This window comes from Tursiops truncatus, chromosome 3 (assembly GCF_011762595.2).
Source record: "Tursiops truncatus isolate mTurTru1 chromosome 3, mTurTru1.mat.Y, whole genome shotgun sequence".
Taxonomy (NCBI): Eukaryota; Metazoa; Chordata; class Mammalia; order Artiodactyla; family Delphinidae; genus Tursiops; species Tursiops truncatus.
Window position 1 is genome coordinate 72089658 of NC_047036.1, and position 20298 is coordinate 72109955.

The 20298-nt window shown below is 37.7% G+C and overlaps 1 protein-coding gene across 2 annotated transcripts; it reads right to left on the reverse strand.

Moving 5' to 3' along the window:
- Positions 1 to 78: 78 nt before the first annotated feature.
- On the reverse strand, positions 79 to 12867 carry LYSMD3 (LysM domain containing 3). 2 transcript variants are annotated; one of them, XM_004328832.4, is made up of 3 exons: positions 12576 to 12867; positions 8296 to 8561; positions 79 to 4132 (listed from the first exon to the last, which is right to left on the reverse strand). In XM_004328832.4, exons 2-3 carry the CDS (start codon positions 8548 to 8550, stop codon positions 3467 to 3469), a joined length of 921 nt encoding a protein of 306 aa, XP_004328880.1. In that variant the 5' UTR covers positions 8551 to 8561; positions 12576 to 12867; the 3' UTR covers positions 79 to 3466. The 2 variants fall into 2 exon arrangements, with proteins under 2 accessions (XP_004328880.1, XP_019785269.1); XM_019929710.3 differs by lacking the exon at positions 12576 to 12867 and adding an exon at positions 11925 to 12547.
- Between the last annotated feature and the right edge of the window lie 7431 nt (positions 12868 to 20298).

Genomic DNA, 20298 nt, shown 5'->3' on the forward strand with positions numbered 1-20298 from the left:
TTACATAGTATCTCTAATAGTTAGAGGAGGAGAAAAGGTTTGCTTTATTCAATTAAATTAACCAGATTCCATTTTCGATTGAATAATAAAATAGAAACTTTATTGCATTTTGCAGATCTTTTAAAATATGAAAAATGAGGGGCAAGAAGTTTTAAAAACCAGTTTTACAGATGTACATGCTAACATAACATTCTACAATTCCATGCTGCTTCTGTATAAAATACATTATACAAAAGACATATAATTTGCATACATAAAAAGAATTCAATAAAGCATCAGATTTCTATGATCTAACAGTGCAATATGCACATACTTGGAAGAAAATACTGATTTCCTGAGCAACTTTGTAATTCAAAATAAGAATGATTCCCATCATAATGTACCATTTAAATACAGACTCCTAAAAACTACACCTTTACTCTGTAACACTTTGACTGGATCTTTGTTTCACGATATTTCTAAAACTCTAACTGTATCCTTCATATTCCCAAGTAGGTAATTTTTGTAGTACTTTAAAAAGAACTAATGACTAAATAATGGTTCATTTAAAGAACTCTTCAGGCCACTGAACAAGTAAGTAGAGTCCAGAAAAAGATAAGCTTTAAAAAACAAAAGTCTTTGGAGAAATTAATTTAACATTACTGTCTTCTAATTCTTAACGTGGCCACCAGACTCTCTATAACTGATCTTAATATATCTTTTGGGGACATGAATCCTGTAATTTTCTAGAAATACGATGGCAAAAAATATTTAATTTAAATGGCATCCATTAGTTTGAAACAATCTTAACCATTTGTACCCAGACTTTAAGAATCTGCCCTTTTTAAAAATAGGTTTTTCTTCACTTGCAACTCCAACTTTTTAAGTGAACCAAATGCAGTGATTCACAGTTCCGTTACTTTTACATCTGCATGTATGTGTGTGTGTGTATATATCTTCTAATGTAAAGCCTCAAAGTAAATTCAAATAAGCGTTTCAACACAAAAGCCACAAAATCAAATAACTTTTCTTGTTTTATTAAGTTTTACAAAGTAATCTGCATTTGTTACAAATTTTGATGTATTAGTACTTTTTAAAAGCTAAAATTATTCTAAATCTATTAAATGCTTAAGAAATTTTTCTTTTACAAATGACACTTAAGGATTAGAATCTAGAATTCTATATATATAACAGAATTCTATATATGTTATACATATATATAGAATTATATATAATTCAAATTATATTCAATTAAGTAAAAAAATATATTGGGTTGGCCAAAAAGTTCCCTCTGTTTTTTCTGTAAAATGTTATGGAAAAATCCGAACAAACTTTTTGGCCAGCCCAATGTAATTCAAATATATGGACAAAGGAAACTGCCTGTGTCATAAGGATATGTTATACTGCCTTCAAGGAATAGGACACTCTGCAAGACAGAAAAGGTTTTTAATCAAGTACATGGTATACCTCATTACTTTTTAAAAAGTTACTTATTTTATAAATCAGACTTCTCTATCACAATTTCAAAGTACCGCTAGCAAAAAGGAATCCCTGACTCCGTAATTTCATCAATTTGATGTAAACAAAGTTCTTCAAAGGACATCTAGCCCATTCTACCCTAAAATAATCTGTATTTTCTTTCTTGAAACTTGATTTTCAGCAGGCTTAATAAATACAATGTAAACTGACCAAGTTAACACTGAGCATAAATTAGAAAGATCATACTTTTCTCAAGATGCCCAAAGCACATTAAAACAATTTTTTAAATCTTAAACTAATAGAGTTAACTCAAAAAATCAGTTTGCTACAAACCTCCATATTAACACTTTTTGGTAATTGTCTAAGGCCCTCTAATATATGCAAGGGCTTTAATGTTTGACACCTTTGTCCTGTCTTTCTATGATACACTGCTCCTAAAAGGACATTAAACCTCATTAAGCGTATATATTTATTCACCCCACTTTGTATCAAGACTGAAGTTTGAAATACAAAATGACTGGTCAAAAAGCTGAAACATTAAAAGTTAGGAAATAATGCCCAGAAAATTAGGTGGTATAATATATCTTAAGGTACATACTTTATTATACACAAACAGGCAAGCCAGACTCCACCAAATGAATCATTTTGATAGCATTTTAAAAACACATACTTTTAAAAACTAAATGATGGAATCAGTATGCAAATGCTTATTTAGCCAGACTCTGATCCATACAGATCTTAAAAGTGGCACTCTTTTCACCAATCCATATACACCTTTGGCCTCTCTTCCCCAATTTGATGCTCTAGTTCAGGGAAAAAAGACCTAAGCTGAACATTTTCTCTTTGAAAAACAGAGGTTAAGGGATCAATATACAAAACAATTTGTCTGTTTTTGCTAATGCAAAAGGTCTCTTTACCCTTGCTTTTCTGCAACAGACCTCAGAGACAGACAACAAAAATGTTACTATCCCATTAACTTGTGCCTGACAGTGAAGGTGGAGACAAATTTATACAGCCTATGTTATGAATCCTATCGGACCATCTGAAATAATGCTTAATTTTAATTCTAAAAATTATACTAGTTTACATAAAGTATTATAAGGCATTAAATGTAATTAAGGCATGTTATTACATGTAACACAGCAACAACTTATCACAGTATGTAAGGAAATATTTCCTAATTAATACTAATCTGTACATGTATAACACTTTTCATCAAAGAACAACAAAAGTGCTTTCAAACATCAGAGGCAAATATAATCACTTAAAACACGGAAGCAGAGGCAGCATTCTTTCAGAGACAAAGATAACTTTTAGGTCCTGACATAATCCAGTGTTCTAGTGACCAAATGGCAACTTCCCAACAGTTAACACATTAATTTGGGGGCTTAAAAATAATAATATATCTCAGCTTCTATTACAGACATTATACATTTCTTTCCCCTTTCTGTTCTACTTATGTTTTCATAGCGTATGTACTAAATGTGGGGTTTTTCTTAAGTTTCAAAATGAAATTTTAAGTCCTATCAAATAATTTTATAATCAAACTTTTCTGCAACTAAATATTTTGATGGTTAGTAATAAATTTTCTTCAGTTGCAGACATCTGATGCTATCATTATTCTGCATAATGAATTTACTATTAATAATCTCAAACCAAAAACAATTGCTTAAAAAATAAAATTTGAACATAACCAGTCTTGAATAAGAAAAAAATGCATTTTCCAGGAACTTCCGAGACACATATTTAAATTCATTTCTGCTTTAAGCATTGATAAAAGAGATATACAGATGTACTGCTTTCAGAATCAACAACTAGCAACTGTAGGGATTTTATACTCAATCCATTTGTAAATGGCTCCAAAAAACAAACAAAAAAAAAAAGGTGAAAAACAAAGCATCTTCAATCTCCCTAAATTCTGCCTTTGAAGTGGTTATTTAATATAACTGATTCACCCACCAAATTCCAGATGCATATGTGATCGCTAACACTGTAACTGAACTAACTGCTATGTTTTGTGTCGAGCAGCAGGTAACTGAGAATATTGACTATAAAGCTTATGGTCATCTTGTGGGACAAAGGGTATTCCTTTAGTTGGAGCCATTTCATTTTCCATTTCTCTCTGCTGTGATGGGGGTGTGACTCCTGAATGCAAATGTGAAGAATCCACTGTTGAATGGTGACTAACATCCACTTTAGCTAAAATTTCATAATACAGCAAATAAAATACTGGCGTTATTATGCCTACTATCAACATTATCACTACAGCTGTCCACCACCCTATTCCCCAGTCTGCTCCATAATAAGGATCCTTACGTTGAATGTTTTTGTTATCAGGTTCAAAACGTACTTGTTGTGCTGTCAAGGCAGACACCACCTCATTAAGGTTCTCTCTTTTGGTGTCTGTACATTTTACTATTTGTTCTATGTCTCGGTCTACTTCTTTTAAAAAGCTACCAGCTGACTCACTGGAAGAAAGAAAATCATTAGCTGACAAAACTTCCTGTTGTTCTGAAAGGTACTGGACAGATGAAGGACGTGAAGTCTGTCTTCCTTTTGGAGGATAAAGTGTTTCAGTCAATGAACTAAACTTTTTTACTGGAATTTTGATAGACCTAAGGGCAAAAAAGTCTTGATCACTGATGAGATTGTTAACCCTCTTGATATCTGCTACCTGTAAAGAAAAAAAAAGCAAAATTCAACTAAATTCTAAATCAAAATAGAAGTAGTAATATTCATTCATCCCAGTTACTTTTGGAGGGAAAAAAAATTGAGCTTAATTATTAGAAGTAGTAAGTTATCACATCCAGAGAGGATTTTATATTATTTGTGGATAACAGTTCTATACCATTCTTGATCTACCAGTCTTAAGAAATCACCAATTACATTCTATAATCACCCACATATTATCAATATTAACACTAATCCTAGCTATTTAAGTAGATTCTAGGATCTTTTGGTATTTCTCTTTCTATATCATGCGCAAATATCATACTTCTGCCGCTTGTAAACAATTTGTGAAGGAAGGATTACAGATACTTACGTTCCTTCTTCTAATGTGGTGATTAGAGTATAGGCAAATGTCAACTTACCGAACTAAAAGTACCATATTTTATCAAAACCAAGATGCAATCCACTCTAAGATGTGCCATTATTTTATGTATCATTAAGGTAAAAAAAAAAACCCCACCAAATACTGAAGACGCCACCATTCTAACTTCAAAGATGTTAAAATGTGTAAAAAAAATACACCTTAGAATTGATAAAATATGATAATTTGTCTCCTTCATTTGTCCCCTGAAGCCATTTTTCCCCAAACCTCTGGTGTAAATGCATTATTCAACTATCCCCCAGATCAGCCATTTTTATAAGCTTTCCTTATACATTTTATATAATCCTCAACCTGTCTACATGTTCTCTCCACCTGCCATTGTAAGGGGAGCAGGAGAGTGTTTCTCAAGTTACCAATTACTATGCCAGGCTCTCCAACTGCCTTTAAGTTATTAATCCACCATTTCCATCAATGCTGTAAACCAAGCACTGATCATTTATCACCTGATTGATATCAGAGAGGTAAAGTGAGTCTAGGATAAAACTTAGATTTCTGGCTTGGCCAACTCGATGGATAATGATGTCACTCACTGAGATTATGGAACACTGTAGAGGGATAAAAGAGAATGAACGCAGATTTCACACATGTTGACTTTGAGGTGCTTGAAATGTGCCAAGTGGAAGATGTCCAAAGGCAGTTATAAATGTATGCCTGAAATTCAGAAGAATGATCTCAGCTAGAGATATAGATTTGTGGATTACCAGCAAAAATGGTAATTGAAGTCACAAGAGTAGATTCACTAGAAAAAGTCTAGGAGAAAAAGGTAACATAGGAAAGATCCCTGAGGAATGCCAACATTTGAGGGGTATGCTGAGTTAAGAGAAATCCACAAAGGAGATTAAGAAACAGTGCCCAGGAAAGCACTATATGATGGTGGTTAAAAGCACAGACTATCTGGGTTTGAAGCATGGTCCTGACACTTTCTAGCTGTATGATTTGGGGCAAGTTGTTTAACCTGTCTGCAAATCAGTTTCACATATGTAAAATGACAGTAATAATACTACCTACCACATAGGATTACTGTGAAGATTAATGTATTAAAATGTCCAAAGAACATCTACAGTAGTGACACACAGTATGTTATGTAAATGTTAGCTGTTATTAAATTTTAATAGTAGGAAAGTCAGAAACCTGCAGAATCCAGGTTGTCAGACAGGGTTTTTAAGAGGTAGTAGTGACCTGGATTAACTGCATATTACTGATGAAGAATGAGAGTTCTTATTGGAAAAATCAATTCCTTTGAAGTGTATGTGTGGGAAGAAAAGGGAGAGAGGACTGAACAGTAACTTGGAGATGAGAGTGTAATGTTAAAGGGTGCTTTGTCATTTTACTACCTTGAGACTCTTTTAAGGCAAATGAAGATTCACTGACAAACCCCAAAGCCTGATCCTATTCTCTTTAAATGCTCTTTTGCCTGGTATTGTGTATTCTGACTAATAACTACTCAATAATCTTTCTGAACCAGGTTTCCAAGGTTTAGCATCTAACTAGGTTATCTCTCTAAATATCCCTATAATATTTTCTCTGTTATGCTAACTTCCTTGGTTACATTTAGGATTCCAAATGTAACCTTGAGCTTTTTGTTCCTCTTATCACTGTTTTATAACAGGCATGTTTTTAATAATTCCTAAGGCTGAATATTTACAAGTGGAATATAGCACTAATTACCATATTTTTAAATGATAAATCCTTTTGTAAGGTTAATCTTTTTTTTGCTAGTTGAGTTCTGTCAAAAGGGAGCACTGCTTAACTCCCTATCTCTGCTGTATCTATTTTCCCATTATTGTGGCCAATGCCATCTTTTCCCTAACGTTCAGCTGCCTTTCGTCACTCTTCATTTTAATTAAGGAAACAGCGGATACACCCTGTGATTTCCCCCCCAATACATTTTCTATTGGCTTCTTCTCTTCTTTACTATAAATATTTTAGCCTAAGCCTGAATCATATTCATTGGATCATCTTCCAGTAACTTCTTTCTTGGATTCCCTCTAATTCACCAGCAGGTTCCCGCCCCCCACCACCCCATTCTGCAGCACTCTTGTTAAAATCTTACAATGATGTTCTCTTACTATATATCAAACTTTCCCTCAGTTATATTAAATCACTTCATCCTAGTCTGTGTCACTCATTTCTGAAACAGCTATTAAACTTCCTCCGTTGTCCGCCTTATTTCCTCCTTGAAATCTCCACATCACTGTCATGCCTGAAATACTTTCTCCTTCTCACTTCATTGGAAATATGATCTATTTTTAATCATTCAGATGGCACTTCAAATTTCTCTTTTTCTAAGAAAATTTTCTAGGCTCATTAAAAGAAAACTAATGTCTTTCTCTAATAAAGCTGCTGGACCACACTCTTCTCTTGGATCTTCACCTTGATATTTTCAGTCTTGCCCCTAATTTTAAAGTCTTGATTACTTTCCATTATCATCCTTCTAAAGCACATTCTATAATTTATTTCTCAGTGGTCTTATTTCTCTACAGAACACATATTAACAATTTTATTTGCATTAAAGAATGAAATCAGATATTTTCTGATTTAACAATAAATAATGTTGCCATACATGAACAAGTCACAAAAAAAAAACCCAAACCCAGCTTTCTTACCTCATCAAGAAATGCATTTCAATAAAATATTTATTAAACATTTAAATTAAAATTTATAATGTTTGTTTTGATCAATTGTGAATAATTGCAATAATTATTCAGGAAAAATAATACATAGAACCTCATGGTCATCAGAGACTTTAAAATTAAATAATATATATATATAAATTTATCAATATATGTGTGTGTTTCTATTGGAGAGAACTATGACAGGTAATCAATAAAAGGTTTTCAAGATAAAAATATTTTATACTATGAAAGATTTTGGGGGGGATGAAAATATTAATCAAGGAGAAAAAAATTTTAAATATATAAAAAATTTTTAAATATAAAATTTCATGCTACTAAAAAAAGAGCTCATATATATATTTTAAATGAATAATTTTAGGTAGCAAATCCTGGTGGTATTTAGGATTCTATGCATATATTTAAAGAATATTCTAATAGTCTTATTTTTAAATATCAATATTGACAACATTCTGGAAATTAAATCCTTTATAACTACTTTAAGTCAGGATGTATTTAAGATGTTCACTTTAAAAGGTGCAAGGAGGTACACAGTATATACATTTCAAAATTCTTTTGGAAGCATGAGAATAAAAAGTTTGAAAATGAAAGATATCAACAGTTTCCATATCAATGTGTTTACATGAAAATAGATTCCATGCTATGGATACAAAATGGACATGACACAGACATTAAATGGATTTAAACAGAGTTTAATGCCTAGTAAAATAAAAAATATACCTTTCATCTATAAATCCCACTTTTGAGAATCTATTTCACAGAAATAAGGTACCAGTTGTGATGATATTCACTGCACAATGCAAAACATGGAGAAAATCCTATCAATGAGTAAGAGAACAACTTAATAAACACATTTGAGTGTTTTTCAATCTGAAAATAGAATCATGATTTAGAAATAAACAGAAATTCAAGTATTCACTTAAAAATTTAAAAAGTTAACATCCACCAACATGATACTGATTTCTGTGAAAAGACAAAAAAGTGGGTGGGGGGGGAATACAAGATAAAAGGGCACAGAATTTATTTCAATTTTGTGCTATGAACGAATAATTTATTTGGGGCTGCATTATGCAAAATCAAATTAAAACTTACCGTACAACAGTATTGAAGGGCTATTGCATTTAAAGTGTCTCCTTCCTGTATATCTTTTGTTAATACTATAATGTCATCAAGTCTATCTTTTGATGTACTTCTTCGGATTTTTTCTTTTCCTCTGGATCGAAGCTCATACACTTCAGCATCCTCCTCCAACATATCATTGTCTGTACAATTTCCAAATGCATGTACTTGACCACTTGAATGAACTCCTGGAAGAGGAAAACTACGATTCTGATGCCTCCCTGCCATAATGTCAAAATCTGGTAGGGAAAGAAGGCAGAGAAAACTTTGGAATGTAGCTGATCCATTTGACTAATTTACATGAATCTTATATTCAGGACACTTTATCTTTTGTTTTTTAAAGAATGGTTTTAGGTTCAAGTTTTATAGTTGTTGAAGTACAATGAACGTATTTGGCAATGGAGACAATGGGATGGGAGGAAGAAGTAATCCATTCTTATAGACCATATATCACAAAACATGGTGATGATTACATTTTAACAAGGGCAAATTGCTATATTTTTTTAGGTCAAAAAATTAAGTTTCCCCATTCTGAGGATGTGAAGAAAATTACAGAAATAATTTTGTATTATGTCTTAAAAACGTGTGATCATATATACAATTTACAGATCTGATAGAATCAAAGTATATGTTTTATATGTGCGCACACAACACTTTTATGAACCCCAAACTTTCTGAGTTGTTCTGCATTTTAAGTTCCATGGGATTGAACTGTCTTTTGAACTCCCTACCTACTTCCCTGGATCACGCTGATTTCAGTATTTTTATTTAGTATAGTATGTACCTTCTATACAGGTCATAATTTTGCTCTCAACCAGGGATTTTTCTTCCCTGGCAGCTTTTCACCAAACTTTAACTTACCAAAGTCCTCATGAAACTCAATTTATGGTCTATAAAGATTGTGAACAGATTATAAGTTCTACATTCATTTCTACTTAAGAAAAGACATCTTAAGACTGACTGAGATGAGAGCTGACCTAAGTGTACTCACTCTCAACTCACCTTCATCAAGTTAATCTATCCTCATTAAAAAAGAACAATAAGCGGGAGAAGTTCTCCGATGGGAAGGGCACTGGGTGCTACATGTTCCGAATGGATGACTTTGATGTGGGGATGCCACGATGCATGGTAATGCTGCCCGTGTCATCAACCACTCCTGTGAGCCCAACTGCTTCTCTCAAGTCACCCACGTGGAGGGCCAGAAGCCCATCATCATCTTCACCTACCCTGCACTGCACCCTGCATGGTGAGGAGCTCACCTATGACTACAAGTGCACCACTGACGATGCCAGCAACAAGCTGCCCTGCAACTGTGGTGCCAAGTGCTGCTGAAGCTATGGCTACCTGTCACAGCCCCTGCTGCCAGCTTGCCCCTAGCCTGGGGACTCCCTCATCCCTCCCAGAGCATCTCACCCCACCCTCATGTTCAGGGTGGATGTGGGCATGCAGGTGGTAAGGGCCCTGCCTCCACCCTTCCAGCCCGCCCACCCAGCAATCACCCCCTTCCTGCCCTGGGGGCCCAGAATAGATACTGTACAAAGGTTTCTAAATCCCTTCTTATCTATATTAAGAGGGTAGGATCCCAGGTGGAAACCAGATCCCCGCCCCCATAAAGTCTGTCAATGTTAAAAACAAAAAACAATACAAGAACATACAAAACTATTACCACATTCACAGTTTTAGCTTCATATTAATTGTTCACATAAGAAAGATAGTAGATTATCCTCAATTATTGTGAGAGATGGAGAGTAGAGAGGTCGTAAGAGGAATTTGGGGAGATAAAATACTTAAGGCTTAATGATGTGGCTCAGATATAAAGAGAAGAAGTTAGTTAAGGATCACACCAAGACTTGTGATTTGCATCCCTGAGTAAATGGTAGTGCCATTCTCTAAGATGTGGAACACTGGAAAAAGAGCTTGGTGGGGGCGGGGGGGCTTGGTGACGCTGACTGTAAATTCCTTTAAGACAACCAAAAAGAATGTCAGGTAGTCAAGTGGTCTATGTGGTCAAATTCAGAAAGGTCTGGGTGATATAATTTAATGACTCATCTGCACATAGGTGGAAACTGAAGCTGTGTAGATGAGATTACAGAGAGAGAGAGAGACAGAGACAGAGACAGAGAGAGACAGAGAGAGAGGGAGAGAGGGAGAGAGGGAGAGAGGGAGAGAGGGAGAGAGGGAGAGAGGGAGGGAGGAAGAGAGAGCGTGCACGCAGAATAAGAGGGTCCAAGACTGACCCTTGAAGAACTGCTACATTTAGTACCTAGACGAAGGAAAATCAGACTGCAAAGACGAAAAGAAGTGTTCAGAGGAGGAGGAAACCAAGAAAATGTTCTGCCATAGAAGCCAAGACTAAATGATGTATCAAAGCCAGTTGTGAATACTATGGACAAGTACCAGGTGAAAAAGAAAAAAATCGAAAAAGACCAACTCCAAAAGTCTGAGTTTGTAATATACATGACAATAGATTACATACTCTCTATGTCGGGACAGACTTTAAAATTTTGGGAACTATTTCATATCATTGAATAGAACCCTTGAAAACCAGTTTCTGACTCTGTTCTGTGGCAACACTGTAATGCTTCAAAAACTCAAAGGTTTCTATTCAGATAACATAAATAACTAATAGCTATATATTAAGTCGATAATTTCACCTGTCCCCCCAAGAGCTACATTATTTATTGAACTGGAATTCCTAACTCAACAGCCACCAAACTAAAGAAAGCTACCACATTTTACATCTTAAAAGCAGTTTTAAAGTCACACCTGTTCCTTCAAGGAATTCTAACAAGTGACAACTCTAACAAGCTTAAAGATTAAACTTGTTTTAATACCATAATAAATTAAGGATGCTTTATTTTTATTCTGTTCTCAAAAAAGTTGAAAGAGTAGAGTATCTCACCTTCATCTAAAACAGATAATTTCCACTTATTTTACAGTCTTTCCTGTCTTTAATGTAGGGAATGTCTGTGAATCCTGTGGATTCCTAGGCAAAATTTTATACATATTTACATTTTTCTGAGGATAATATTTATTGTTTTCATATTCTCAAAAAGTTTAAAAAGTTATGAACCACTTAATATACAGCGATTTACCCATGGCTATACTGACTCAGTTATGCTGCCCTTTAGACGTTTTTCCCCTGATAATTTGGTCTTAGAACCCCAAACTGGCTTAGAACAGCTGAAATTCACTGAGCAATGCCCCAAAGCCATTTTAGATACTTATATCAACGTCTCTCCATGATATGTTGCTAAATAATACTTAAAGACTAGAATGTCATCTGTTTCACGATCTCTTCACTCCGCTTGGAATGAAACGCAGTCAGTAGAATACCACAAACTGTGTAGTCTGTTTCTGAATAATCAAGAATTGGTTGTGTCCCTAATTGACGCGAAAAGGTAGACTCTGGCCCAGGCATATAATTATCTGAGCCAAGTATATAGAGATAAGAAAGTACCCAGTATTCAAGTCATCTGGTTGAATTCTCTTCACCTGTCATAATTATCTTAAGGCAGGAAAAAAAAAGCACAAATACCCCCTTCAGAAAACTAAAACAAGCCTGCATGCTACGTAGATGACAAGAGTAACACAATGGATACCGTGTTGAAGCACTCATCAGCTCACTTTCTGACTGAAAATGATTTCCCAAACGCCTTCGTGCTGCATAAATGCTGCTGGGTGTTTCGCTTTGACATTCCTTAAGCAGAGAGCAATAAAAGGGCCACAGGTCACAATCCAGTTCAGCACTGAGACAGTATCACAGGGACTGTACCTGCCAGGGCCAATTCAGTTTCTAAAAACTTAACTTCCCTCCTCCTTTCCACACGTCTTGTTTTTTCTTTCCCTGTTACCCCTGCGAGAATTAAATCTCAGATCTCTATCTTACACCATCACACTTGGACGATGTGGACGAGATGCTGTCAACGAATATTCAACAGAGACACGAAGTTGTAGGAGAAATGTAGTGTGTCTAGGTGGGAAATGCGCTGCTCCGGGATTGGGGCAAGTAGGAGTCCTTCCTCTGAGCCTCAGTTTCCCCGACAGTGTAACAAGGGGCTTTGGTGGAGCTGGTCTCGAAGGTCTCCCCTGCCTCGGAGTCTCTTCAACGCGGGCTGGGGTCCAAGCCCCAACCAGGTGCCTCGCCACATCTGCGGCCGCGGGGTCCGCGCCGCCTCCAGCGAGGGTGCAGCTGGGGCCCAACCCCGCCGGCCGGGACCCGGCCACCCCCGACCTCTCACCGCGATCTTTACCTGTCCCGTTAGCAGGCGGGACTCAACGAGGAGACGGCTACCAAGTCCGCCGCCGCCGCTGGGGAGGCCGTCCCGGGCCAGTTCATGGCCGGGCCTCCGTTTTTGGCTGCCCCTGTAGACCGTCACCGCCGCCGCCAACGTCTCGTCCTTTTCGTGCAGTGCGCCGCCGCCACGTCCGCAAACCTGCCGTGCGTCATCGCGTCAAGTGGGCGGAGGTGGGAAGGGACCTGGAGGAGGCGGAGGCCGGGGCGCGGGGGCGAGCCTAGAACCTGGGGCTTCCCAACCACAGGCCTACGCGGGCGCGCAGACGCAGAGATTCCGCCGCAGCCCAGGAGTAGGGTCCGGTTCCAGCCCCGCCCCTGACTCCTCCCCTTGGGCCCCGCCCCGTCATCCCCAGTAAGTAATAGGTCCAGGGCCAAGGCTCGGAGCTAACCCGGCGGCCCGGGGCGACCTTCCGGCTGCGCCTTTGTCCTTCGTTCGCACAGTGCTGGCAAAGGCTGGCTAGAAAACACTGAGTGGGGAGGTGCTAGCAGGGGATTTGTCGGCGGCTGTTGTGCATTTCCTCTTGCTCTGCATCTGGAGGTTTCTGTGTGATGGGGAAGGACTCCCCAAAGCATAGTATCGACATCCATGTTTTAGATTGTTCTGTGCTTCTAACTCTTCCTGCTGAATCCTCTAGACTCCTGCAGAAAAGACAAAATGCTGGAGAAAAAACCCTTGGGCTGCGGGAGACAGTTGTTTCAGCCTTTGTGTTTTTAGGTGAGGAAAGTGAGCCACCTAGAGTTAGGCCCCGGGAAGTAATTGCCCTCGAGCCCTGGTTCCAGGCTTCCTATTCTCAATGAGACAAGGCTGTCTACAAGTTATAACTTATTTTGTTTTGAAAATTAACTGAAAGTCTACCAAGTCAGTTTTGGAGTCAATAAGATATTAGTTTGAAAAATGACAAATTCATGACCTCATATATGATTCTTCTCAGAAATTTACTGAATGAGTATGATAATGTGTTTGAATTTATGTAAATGAGTGTAAAGCGTTTTAACGATGTGCCTAACGTCTCCCAGTGTTGACGTTAGACTTTGCACTTTGACGACCGTGCTGTCTTATAACAATATACATTTTAGACCCAAACAGGCAGGGTGCAGGGTGTAGGGCACTTCTTTTCAGAATGTCTGAATATTTATGCATCATGAAACCTTTGAAGCTTTGTTTCAAATTATTCTCAAAGAGTGTGTTTTTTGTTTTCTGGGAGGTGCCTCAGTAAAGGTTAGGAATTCTGCATTGCGATATTTTTCTTTTATTTGAGGGGATAGGCACTGTGCTCCACAATCTGCAAAAAGAACTGGAGGAGAAGAAGACTTTAAAAAAAAAATGTTTTTTAAGTTTGTCGGAGCTGTTCTGTATGCTGTTGCCCTTGTGACACCCCTGTCTGTAACCATTTATCACTGAGACATTTTCTCATCGGTAAACAAAGGATATATTCCCTACTTGATGTGTAGGGCTCAAGCTGCTCAGCCTTCATGAATGTTAATGTGAATACAACCTTCTTTCTGCATATAGGTTACTTTTCTTATTTTAATGTCAATAGGCAGTGGAATCCATGTGAAAGCCCGAGAGATAGAATTTCAAGCACTTCTACAGGACTGCTACCTGTTTCCTTTGTATAAATACTTTCTCAATGACATGTGCATGCTCTTGAACCATTATTTATATTTGACAAAGGTGCAGTTATTGAGCTTTTTACAAAAAGACACTAATAGAATTATATCTTATTATTAGAATATACAAAGGAAGCAGTTAGCCATGAATTTTGGCCAAGTTCCAAAAAGCTGGCCAGAAGGAACAAGTACTTTGTCCTTGAGAAACAGGATGTCCCTAGTGCTGAGCAAGGCCACAAGGATTTTCAGTTTTTTTAGATCTCATCTGACACAGTTTTTATTAAAAGGCTGTAGATGAAAGAATATGTAGTTTCTATGAATGTGTATTTCTGACATTAAACATTTAGGTTTTGTGGTTTGCCCCAGAATAAAAATTGTATTTTAATAAGAGTGTAAAGTGATGCAACCAGTTAGGAGTGTTACTTGGAAATGTGAAAGTTAAAAATGCAATTGACTGAACTAGTACAATGCAAAGTAATTACCTTGGATTCACTTACAGATAAACGTGTAAGATTTAACAGATAGGTTCAGGAATGTTTACTACAGTAATAGCCAAAAATCTGAAAATATTCTAAATGTTCATCAATAACAGACTAGAAACTTCTGGTACATTTAAATAATGCAATATTATGCCTTTGCTCAAAACAATGAAGTTGTTTTTCTTATTTTCTAATTTATTCATTCATTTACCTAACACATTTTTTCTGGAGAAAAAGTATTTGTGAGACCTTTGTTCTAGGCATTGGGAGTACAATGCTTAAAAAGACAAAGTTTCCTTATTCATGGAGCTTCCATGACTAGATACATGGAAAGGTCTCCAAAACGTATTTTAAAGAGAAAAAAGTAAGCTGCCACATAGGAGGTATGTTATTCTTTTGTAATAAAATTTTAAATGCACAGCCCTCATCGCCCCCCCCACACACATTCATATATCTATATAGGAAAATGCATTTAATTTTTCTTTCTAGAAAATTACTAAAGGAATTTTTAACAGTGATTGAAAGGACTAGATGTGGCAGGAAACTTTGCCTTTTCTTTTTAGACCTCTCTACATAGACTGAATTTTTATTACCATGTGCTTTTATTATTATTTAAAAATATTAAGACTGAACACATATTATTGATGAATAACTGGACTTGTTTTATCCACAGTTAACCAATAGTCAACCATGCACTCCTTAATCATTCCTGAGTCTCTTTGTACCTTGTGTTCAAGTAGTGAGTGTCTGTAAAAAAGAACGAGATCAAATCTGGTTCTTGGAAATCAAAAAAATGAAAGAGTAATGGAACATTTAATTATTTTTATATTTCTTCTTTATTTCCCTCTGCCAAGTTTCTTTCATCCTTGCTTCTTAAATCTTTGCTCCTTCTTGTATCTTTTTATCAGCTGTTCCTTCTCATTCTACTTTCTAGAAGTAAAAAACTGTAGTACACCAAGGAAATACTTAAATGAATTTAAAACTGGATTATGAGAGGAAACCTAAAAAACCCCTCATCTCTGATCTTCAAACTATATGTAGAAAAAATTATTGTGTCTCTTCTCCAAAAGTCTTGAAAAAAACCAACAAACCAGACTGCATGATTCAGATTATGTTCTGCTAGAGATAAACCAGATGAGCTCCCTAGTTGCTGTTCACCCTGTGATTTTAAAGCATAGCGATTATCATAATCACAGCTCTGCCATAACGTGGATAAAAGAAGAGTCAAGTATACTTCAGGAGTTCAGAGTTGCTTATAAATGCAATTATAAATGCATTTATATATGCAAATATAAATGCTTATAAATGCAAATAAATGTCAGGGATATTAACTGTGACTTGAATGACTTCAAAAGTCTCTATCAATACAGACGTTACTAGATGAAAACTAGACTCAAAATACTATTCTTAAATTCTTTAGCTAGGTAGTTGTTACACATAGAAAGCAATAGTTATATATGTTTACAATTAAGTAGACTATAGTTTTTTTTTTAATAAATTTATTTATTTTTGGCTGTGTTGGGTCTTCGTTGCTGCACATGGGCCTTCTCTAGTTGCGGTGAGCCGGGTCTACTCTTTGTTGTGGTGCGCAGGCTTCTCATTGTGGTGGCTTCTCTTGTTGAGGAGCACGGGCTCTAGGCACACGGGCTTCAGTAGTTGTGGCTCGTGGGCCCTAGAGTGCAGGCTCGGTAGTTGTGGCGCACGGGCTTAGTTGCTCCGTGGCATGTGGGATCTTCCTGGACCAGGGCTCGAACCCATATCCCCTGCATTGGCAGGCGGATTCTTAACCACTGCACCACCAGGGAAGTCCCAAGTAGACTATAATTTGAAATGCCTTGTTTCCTGTGAGCTCTACAATTACTGTGGCCACATAAGTAAATTGGGGCAGGTGAATGCCCTAGGATCTATAACCTGCTTATTGCTTTGCCTACTCCTCCAACGACCTATGATAGTCAGACAGAATTAATTGAGTCCACTTCACCAAAGGAAAACGTGATAGATGACCCAGTCAATGGAACTGGGTGAGGGCATCTGGAATTGGAGGGCAAGTCAAAATAAAGTCCAGAGAGTGGATATCCAGTTAGATTTCTTAGGTATTCAGTAATGTGTTCATGGAGTCAGGAAGATCAGGAGGTGGGGAAGCATAAAGAAAAAATGAAGACATACCTGGAAAGGTCTCCAAAATGAAGACACAAAAGTGTTTTCTTGTTCTAGTCTAGGTCTTTCTAGATAGTTAAGAGACCACTCCTGTGACAGTCCTTAGCTTAACCAACAGTATTTGAAAAGACAAGATAGAAATTCAAAGCAAAGCTTCCATGCCCATATAAAGAATCATAGAACAGCAAGGTGCATATACCTAATGAGAAGGTAGTGCTCATCTGACAAAATATAGACAGAAATTACATCTATTCATTTGACAAATATTAACTAAGCATCTACTGGATTTCAGGCTCTGTTTTAAGCACTGGGGATCTGTAGTAAACAATCAGGCCCAAATCCTTGTTTTCATGGAGCTGAGTTTCTTGTGGTGGAAGAGAGATAAAATAAATAAATGAAACATTAATATGTTAGATAGTGATAATTTAATGGAGGAAAACTAAGTAGGGAAGGAGGTTGCCGTAGTTTGTTGTTTTTATTGAAGTTGATTTACAATGTTATGCCCATGTCTGCTGTACAGCAAAGTGACTCAGTTATATACATATAGACATTCTTTTTTGCAGTGTTTTGGGTGGGGGGGGGGGGCGTTGCTTTTGCAATTGGGTAGGTAAGGAAAGGCCTGATTGAAAAAGTGATAGACACAGGCCTGAAGAGAGTCAGTTTGTGAGCCATGTTGGCACATGGGAGGAGAGCTTGCCAGGCAGAAGGAACAGCCAAGTGCCAGGTCTAGAGGAATTGTGCAGTGTATTGGAGGGACAGCAAGAAGGCCGGTGTGGCTGGAGTGGATTGCACAAGGTCAGAGAGCAACAGGACATGAGGTTTAGAGGGAGACAAATCAGATAGGACTTTGTAAGCCATTCCCAGGACTTGGGCTTTTACTCCCAGCAAGATGGGAAACCATGGGAGGGTTTGGAGCAGAGGAGGACATTATCTACCTTTTAAATGGATCATTTAGGAGAGCCAGGATAGAAGCAGGTAGATCAGTTAGGAGGCTATTGCAGTAACTAGAGCAGGAAAGAGGTTGGAGTGAATCAGAGAGAACATAATATATCAGATTGATTTGGATTAAAAATACTTGAAAAATATTTTTTCAAAGCACCCAATTTCGTGAGGTTGCTCCATTTTGGTTTTTAAGATATTTTTCACTGGTTCCTTCTTGTATACCTTCATTAGTGAGTCTCTTTTCCCTGTTAATACTAAATAAGGCAGATTTACCACTGTAGCAACTGTTGCATCTAAGTTTCCCTTCTCCCTTCTCACCATGTTTTCTTTTATTTACAGTTAAGGTTGAGCTGATTTTTTTCCTCTTTTTTCCAAGCTTTAATCCTATCGGGCTTCTAAATCCTTTCAGAATTATTTGAAGCAAAGAATGCCTGCTGACTTCAAAGAGGGTTTCACACTTGGATTTACCCGCTGCGGCATATAACGAGAGTAGTGGAACCTTCCTTCCTTTCCACAGAATAGTGTGTTTGGCAATGGTATATGTTGACCAGTGAACAGTCTGTTAAGAAGAAACACACTGAAACTCATTTTTTTTGGATCTGTTATTTTGAAAAGGACTTATTTTCCTTTCTAATATTCTAAATCTAATCTGTTATTTTATAGGAGAATCGATTTGTATTAATAGAAACTTGATTTACTTCCCTTTTATTACCTTGCCTTTAAGGTTACACTATAGATTTGCTTATCTATAGCATAACATAATATAAATGAATAATTTGTTTATAAAGATTTCTAAATCTTATTGCTTCACTACAGCAGTCCTCAAAAGAAAATTCCTTGTGTATTACTCTTGGCTTTGTGAAAGACAATTTATATAGATTTTATAATTAATGCTGATGCAAAAGAAGGGATTAGCTTGAGAAAGAATAATTCTTTGTATAAAAATATTATGGTTGGGCTTCCCTGGTGGCAGAGTGGTTGAGAGTCCGCCTGCCGATGCAGGGGACGCGGGTTCGTACCCCGGTCCGGGAAGATCCCACATGCCGCGGAGCGGCTGGGCCCATGAGCCATGGCCGCTGAGCCTGCGCGTCCAGAGCCTGTGCTCCGCAACGGGAGAGGCCACAACAGTGAGAAGGCCGCGTACCGCAAAAAAAAAAAAAAAAAAGAGTTGGGAGGAATCGAGAAAAAGAATGATCATGCCCTCCTTCTCCATTGCAGGCTTTATCATCTGGATCAGACACAAGCAGGAACAGACTGACTCTCAAAGCGTAAATGGGAGGGAGGTTAAGCTTTGCTTATACTATCTGAGCATGAGATCATTTGTTAGTAATTGAAAAGTGAATGTGAAACATGGGATCCACCCAAGATTTCATCCTGGGACAGAGAAGAATGCAGCGTAGCTTTAATGAGTCAGTGGTGAGAAAGAACAAAACTGAGTTAATTTAATAAACTGGCTACTTTGGTGTGGAACCCCTTTCCAGTATTTCTCCTCAGGTAACTCTGGAAAACGGCGTCATCCTCCATCACTGCCAGACTGCCTCTGATCTTTGACTTTAATTTAGGAAGAGTTGTTTAATGGTTATTCTCCTTCTGGGAAATGTCCAGAGATGTGTGCTAAGCACAGTTTTGTGAACTGCAAACAGTGTGAACTGCAAACAGAACTTTTCCAGTTGTTGAATGGAGGAGATTATCACTGACAACATAATATTTTTCAGTAGTACCACCCAAATCCTGCCCCTACAATGGGAGCCAACCACAGTTGTCTGAGCATGGGCCAAGCATGTGTTAGGAAACCCATTCTGCTCTGGCCATTGAGCCTGGAACATGGACAGAGCTTGTCCACTTCCCCATCCAACTCCCAGTACTACATCTTTAAACTAGGTTGCGCAGGCAGCGCTCAGTGGCAGAGATCTTTGTCTCTTTCAACTCAGTCCCATTCTGCCCCTCTTCTTGCTTCCCATTCTTCTCTCCTTTCACACTGTTCCTAAGATGAGCCAGCTTCTCATCGTTGGCTTTACCTTCTGTTTTCCAGCGCTAGGCTTTCTCTCGAGACCCTAGAGGAGATGTGGTGTTTCTGATTGGAGGTAGGATGGTCATCCATAGTAGGATCTGCTTTTGCCCTCTAGTTCCATTTGGGTTAAATTCCACTCAGTCCCACTCCAGCAGCCCTACACCTCTCTCTCAGCTCCTCCAATCCCTCAACGTGCCCATACTACCTGCTTCTGGGCCCCTCAAAGTAGCAAAGGGAGGAAGCCTGGCACATTATTTAGTCCCCATTTTGTAGAACGGTTATAGGAGCAGAGTCGATCTGGAAAAGAGTTTTCTCCTCCTACCATCATCTCAAATAGAGAAGGGCCTCCACTGAAGTGCCTCATGACTGTCTGAGAGTACCCCTAACAGAAGGACGAGTGAAAAATTTTAAGTAAGTAACTGTAAGTATATCCAACTTATAAAATATTTATTAAACAAGGGGGAAAGGGCTTCCCTGGT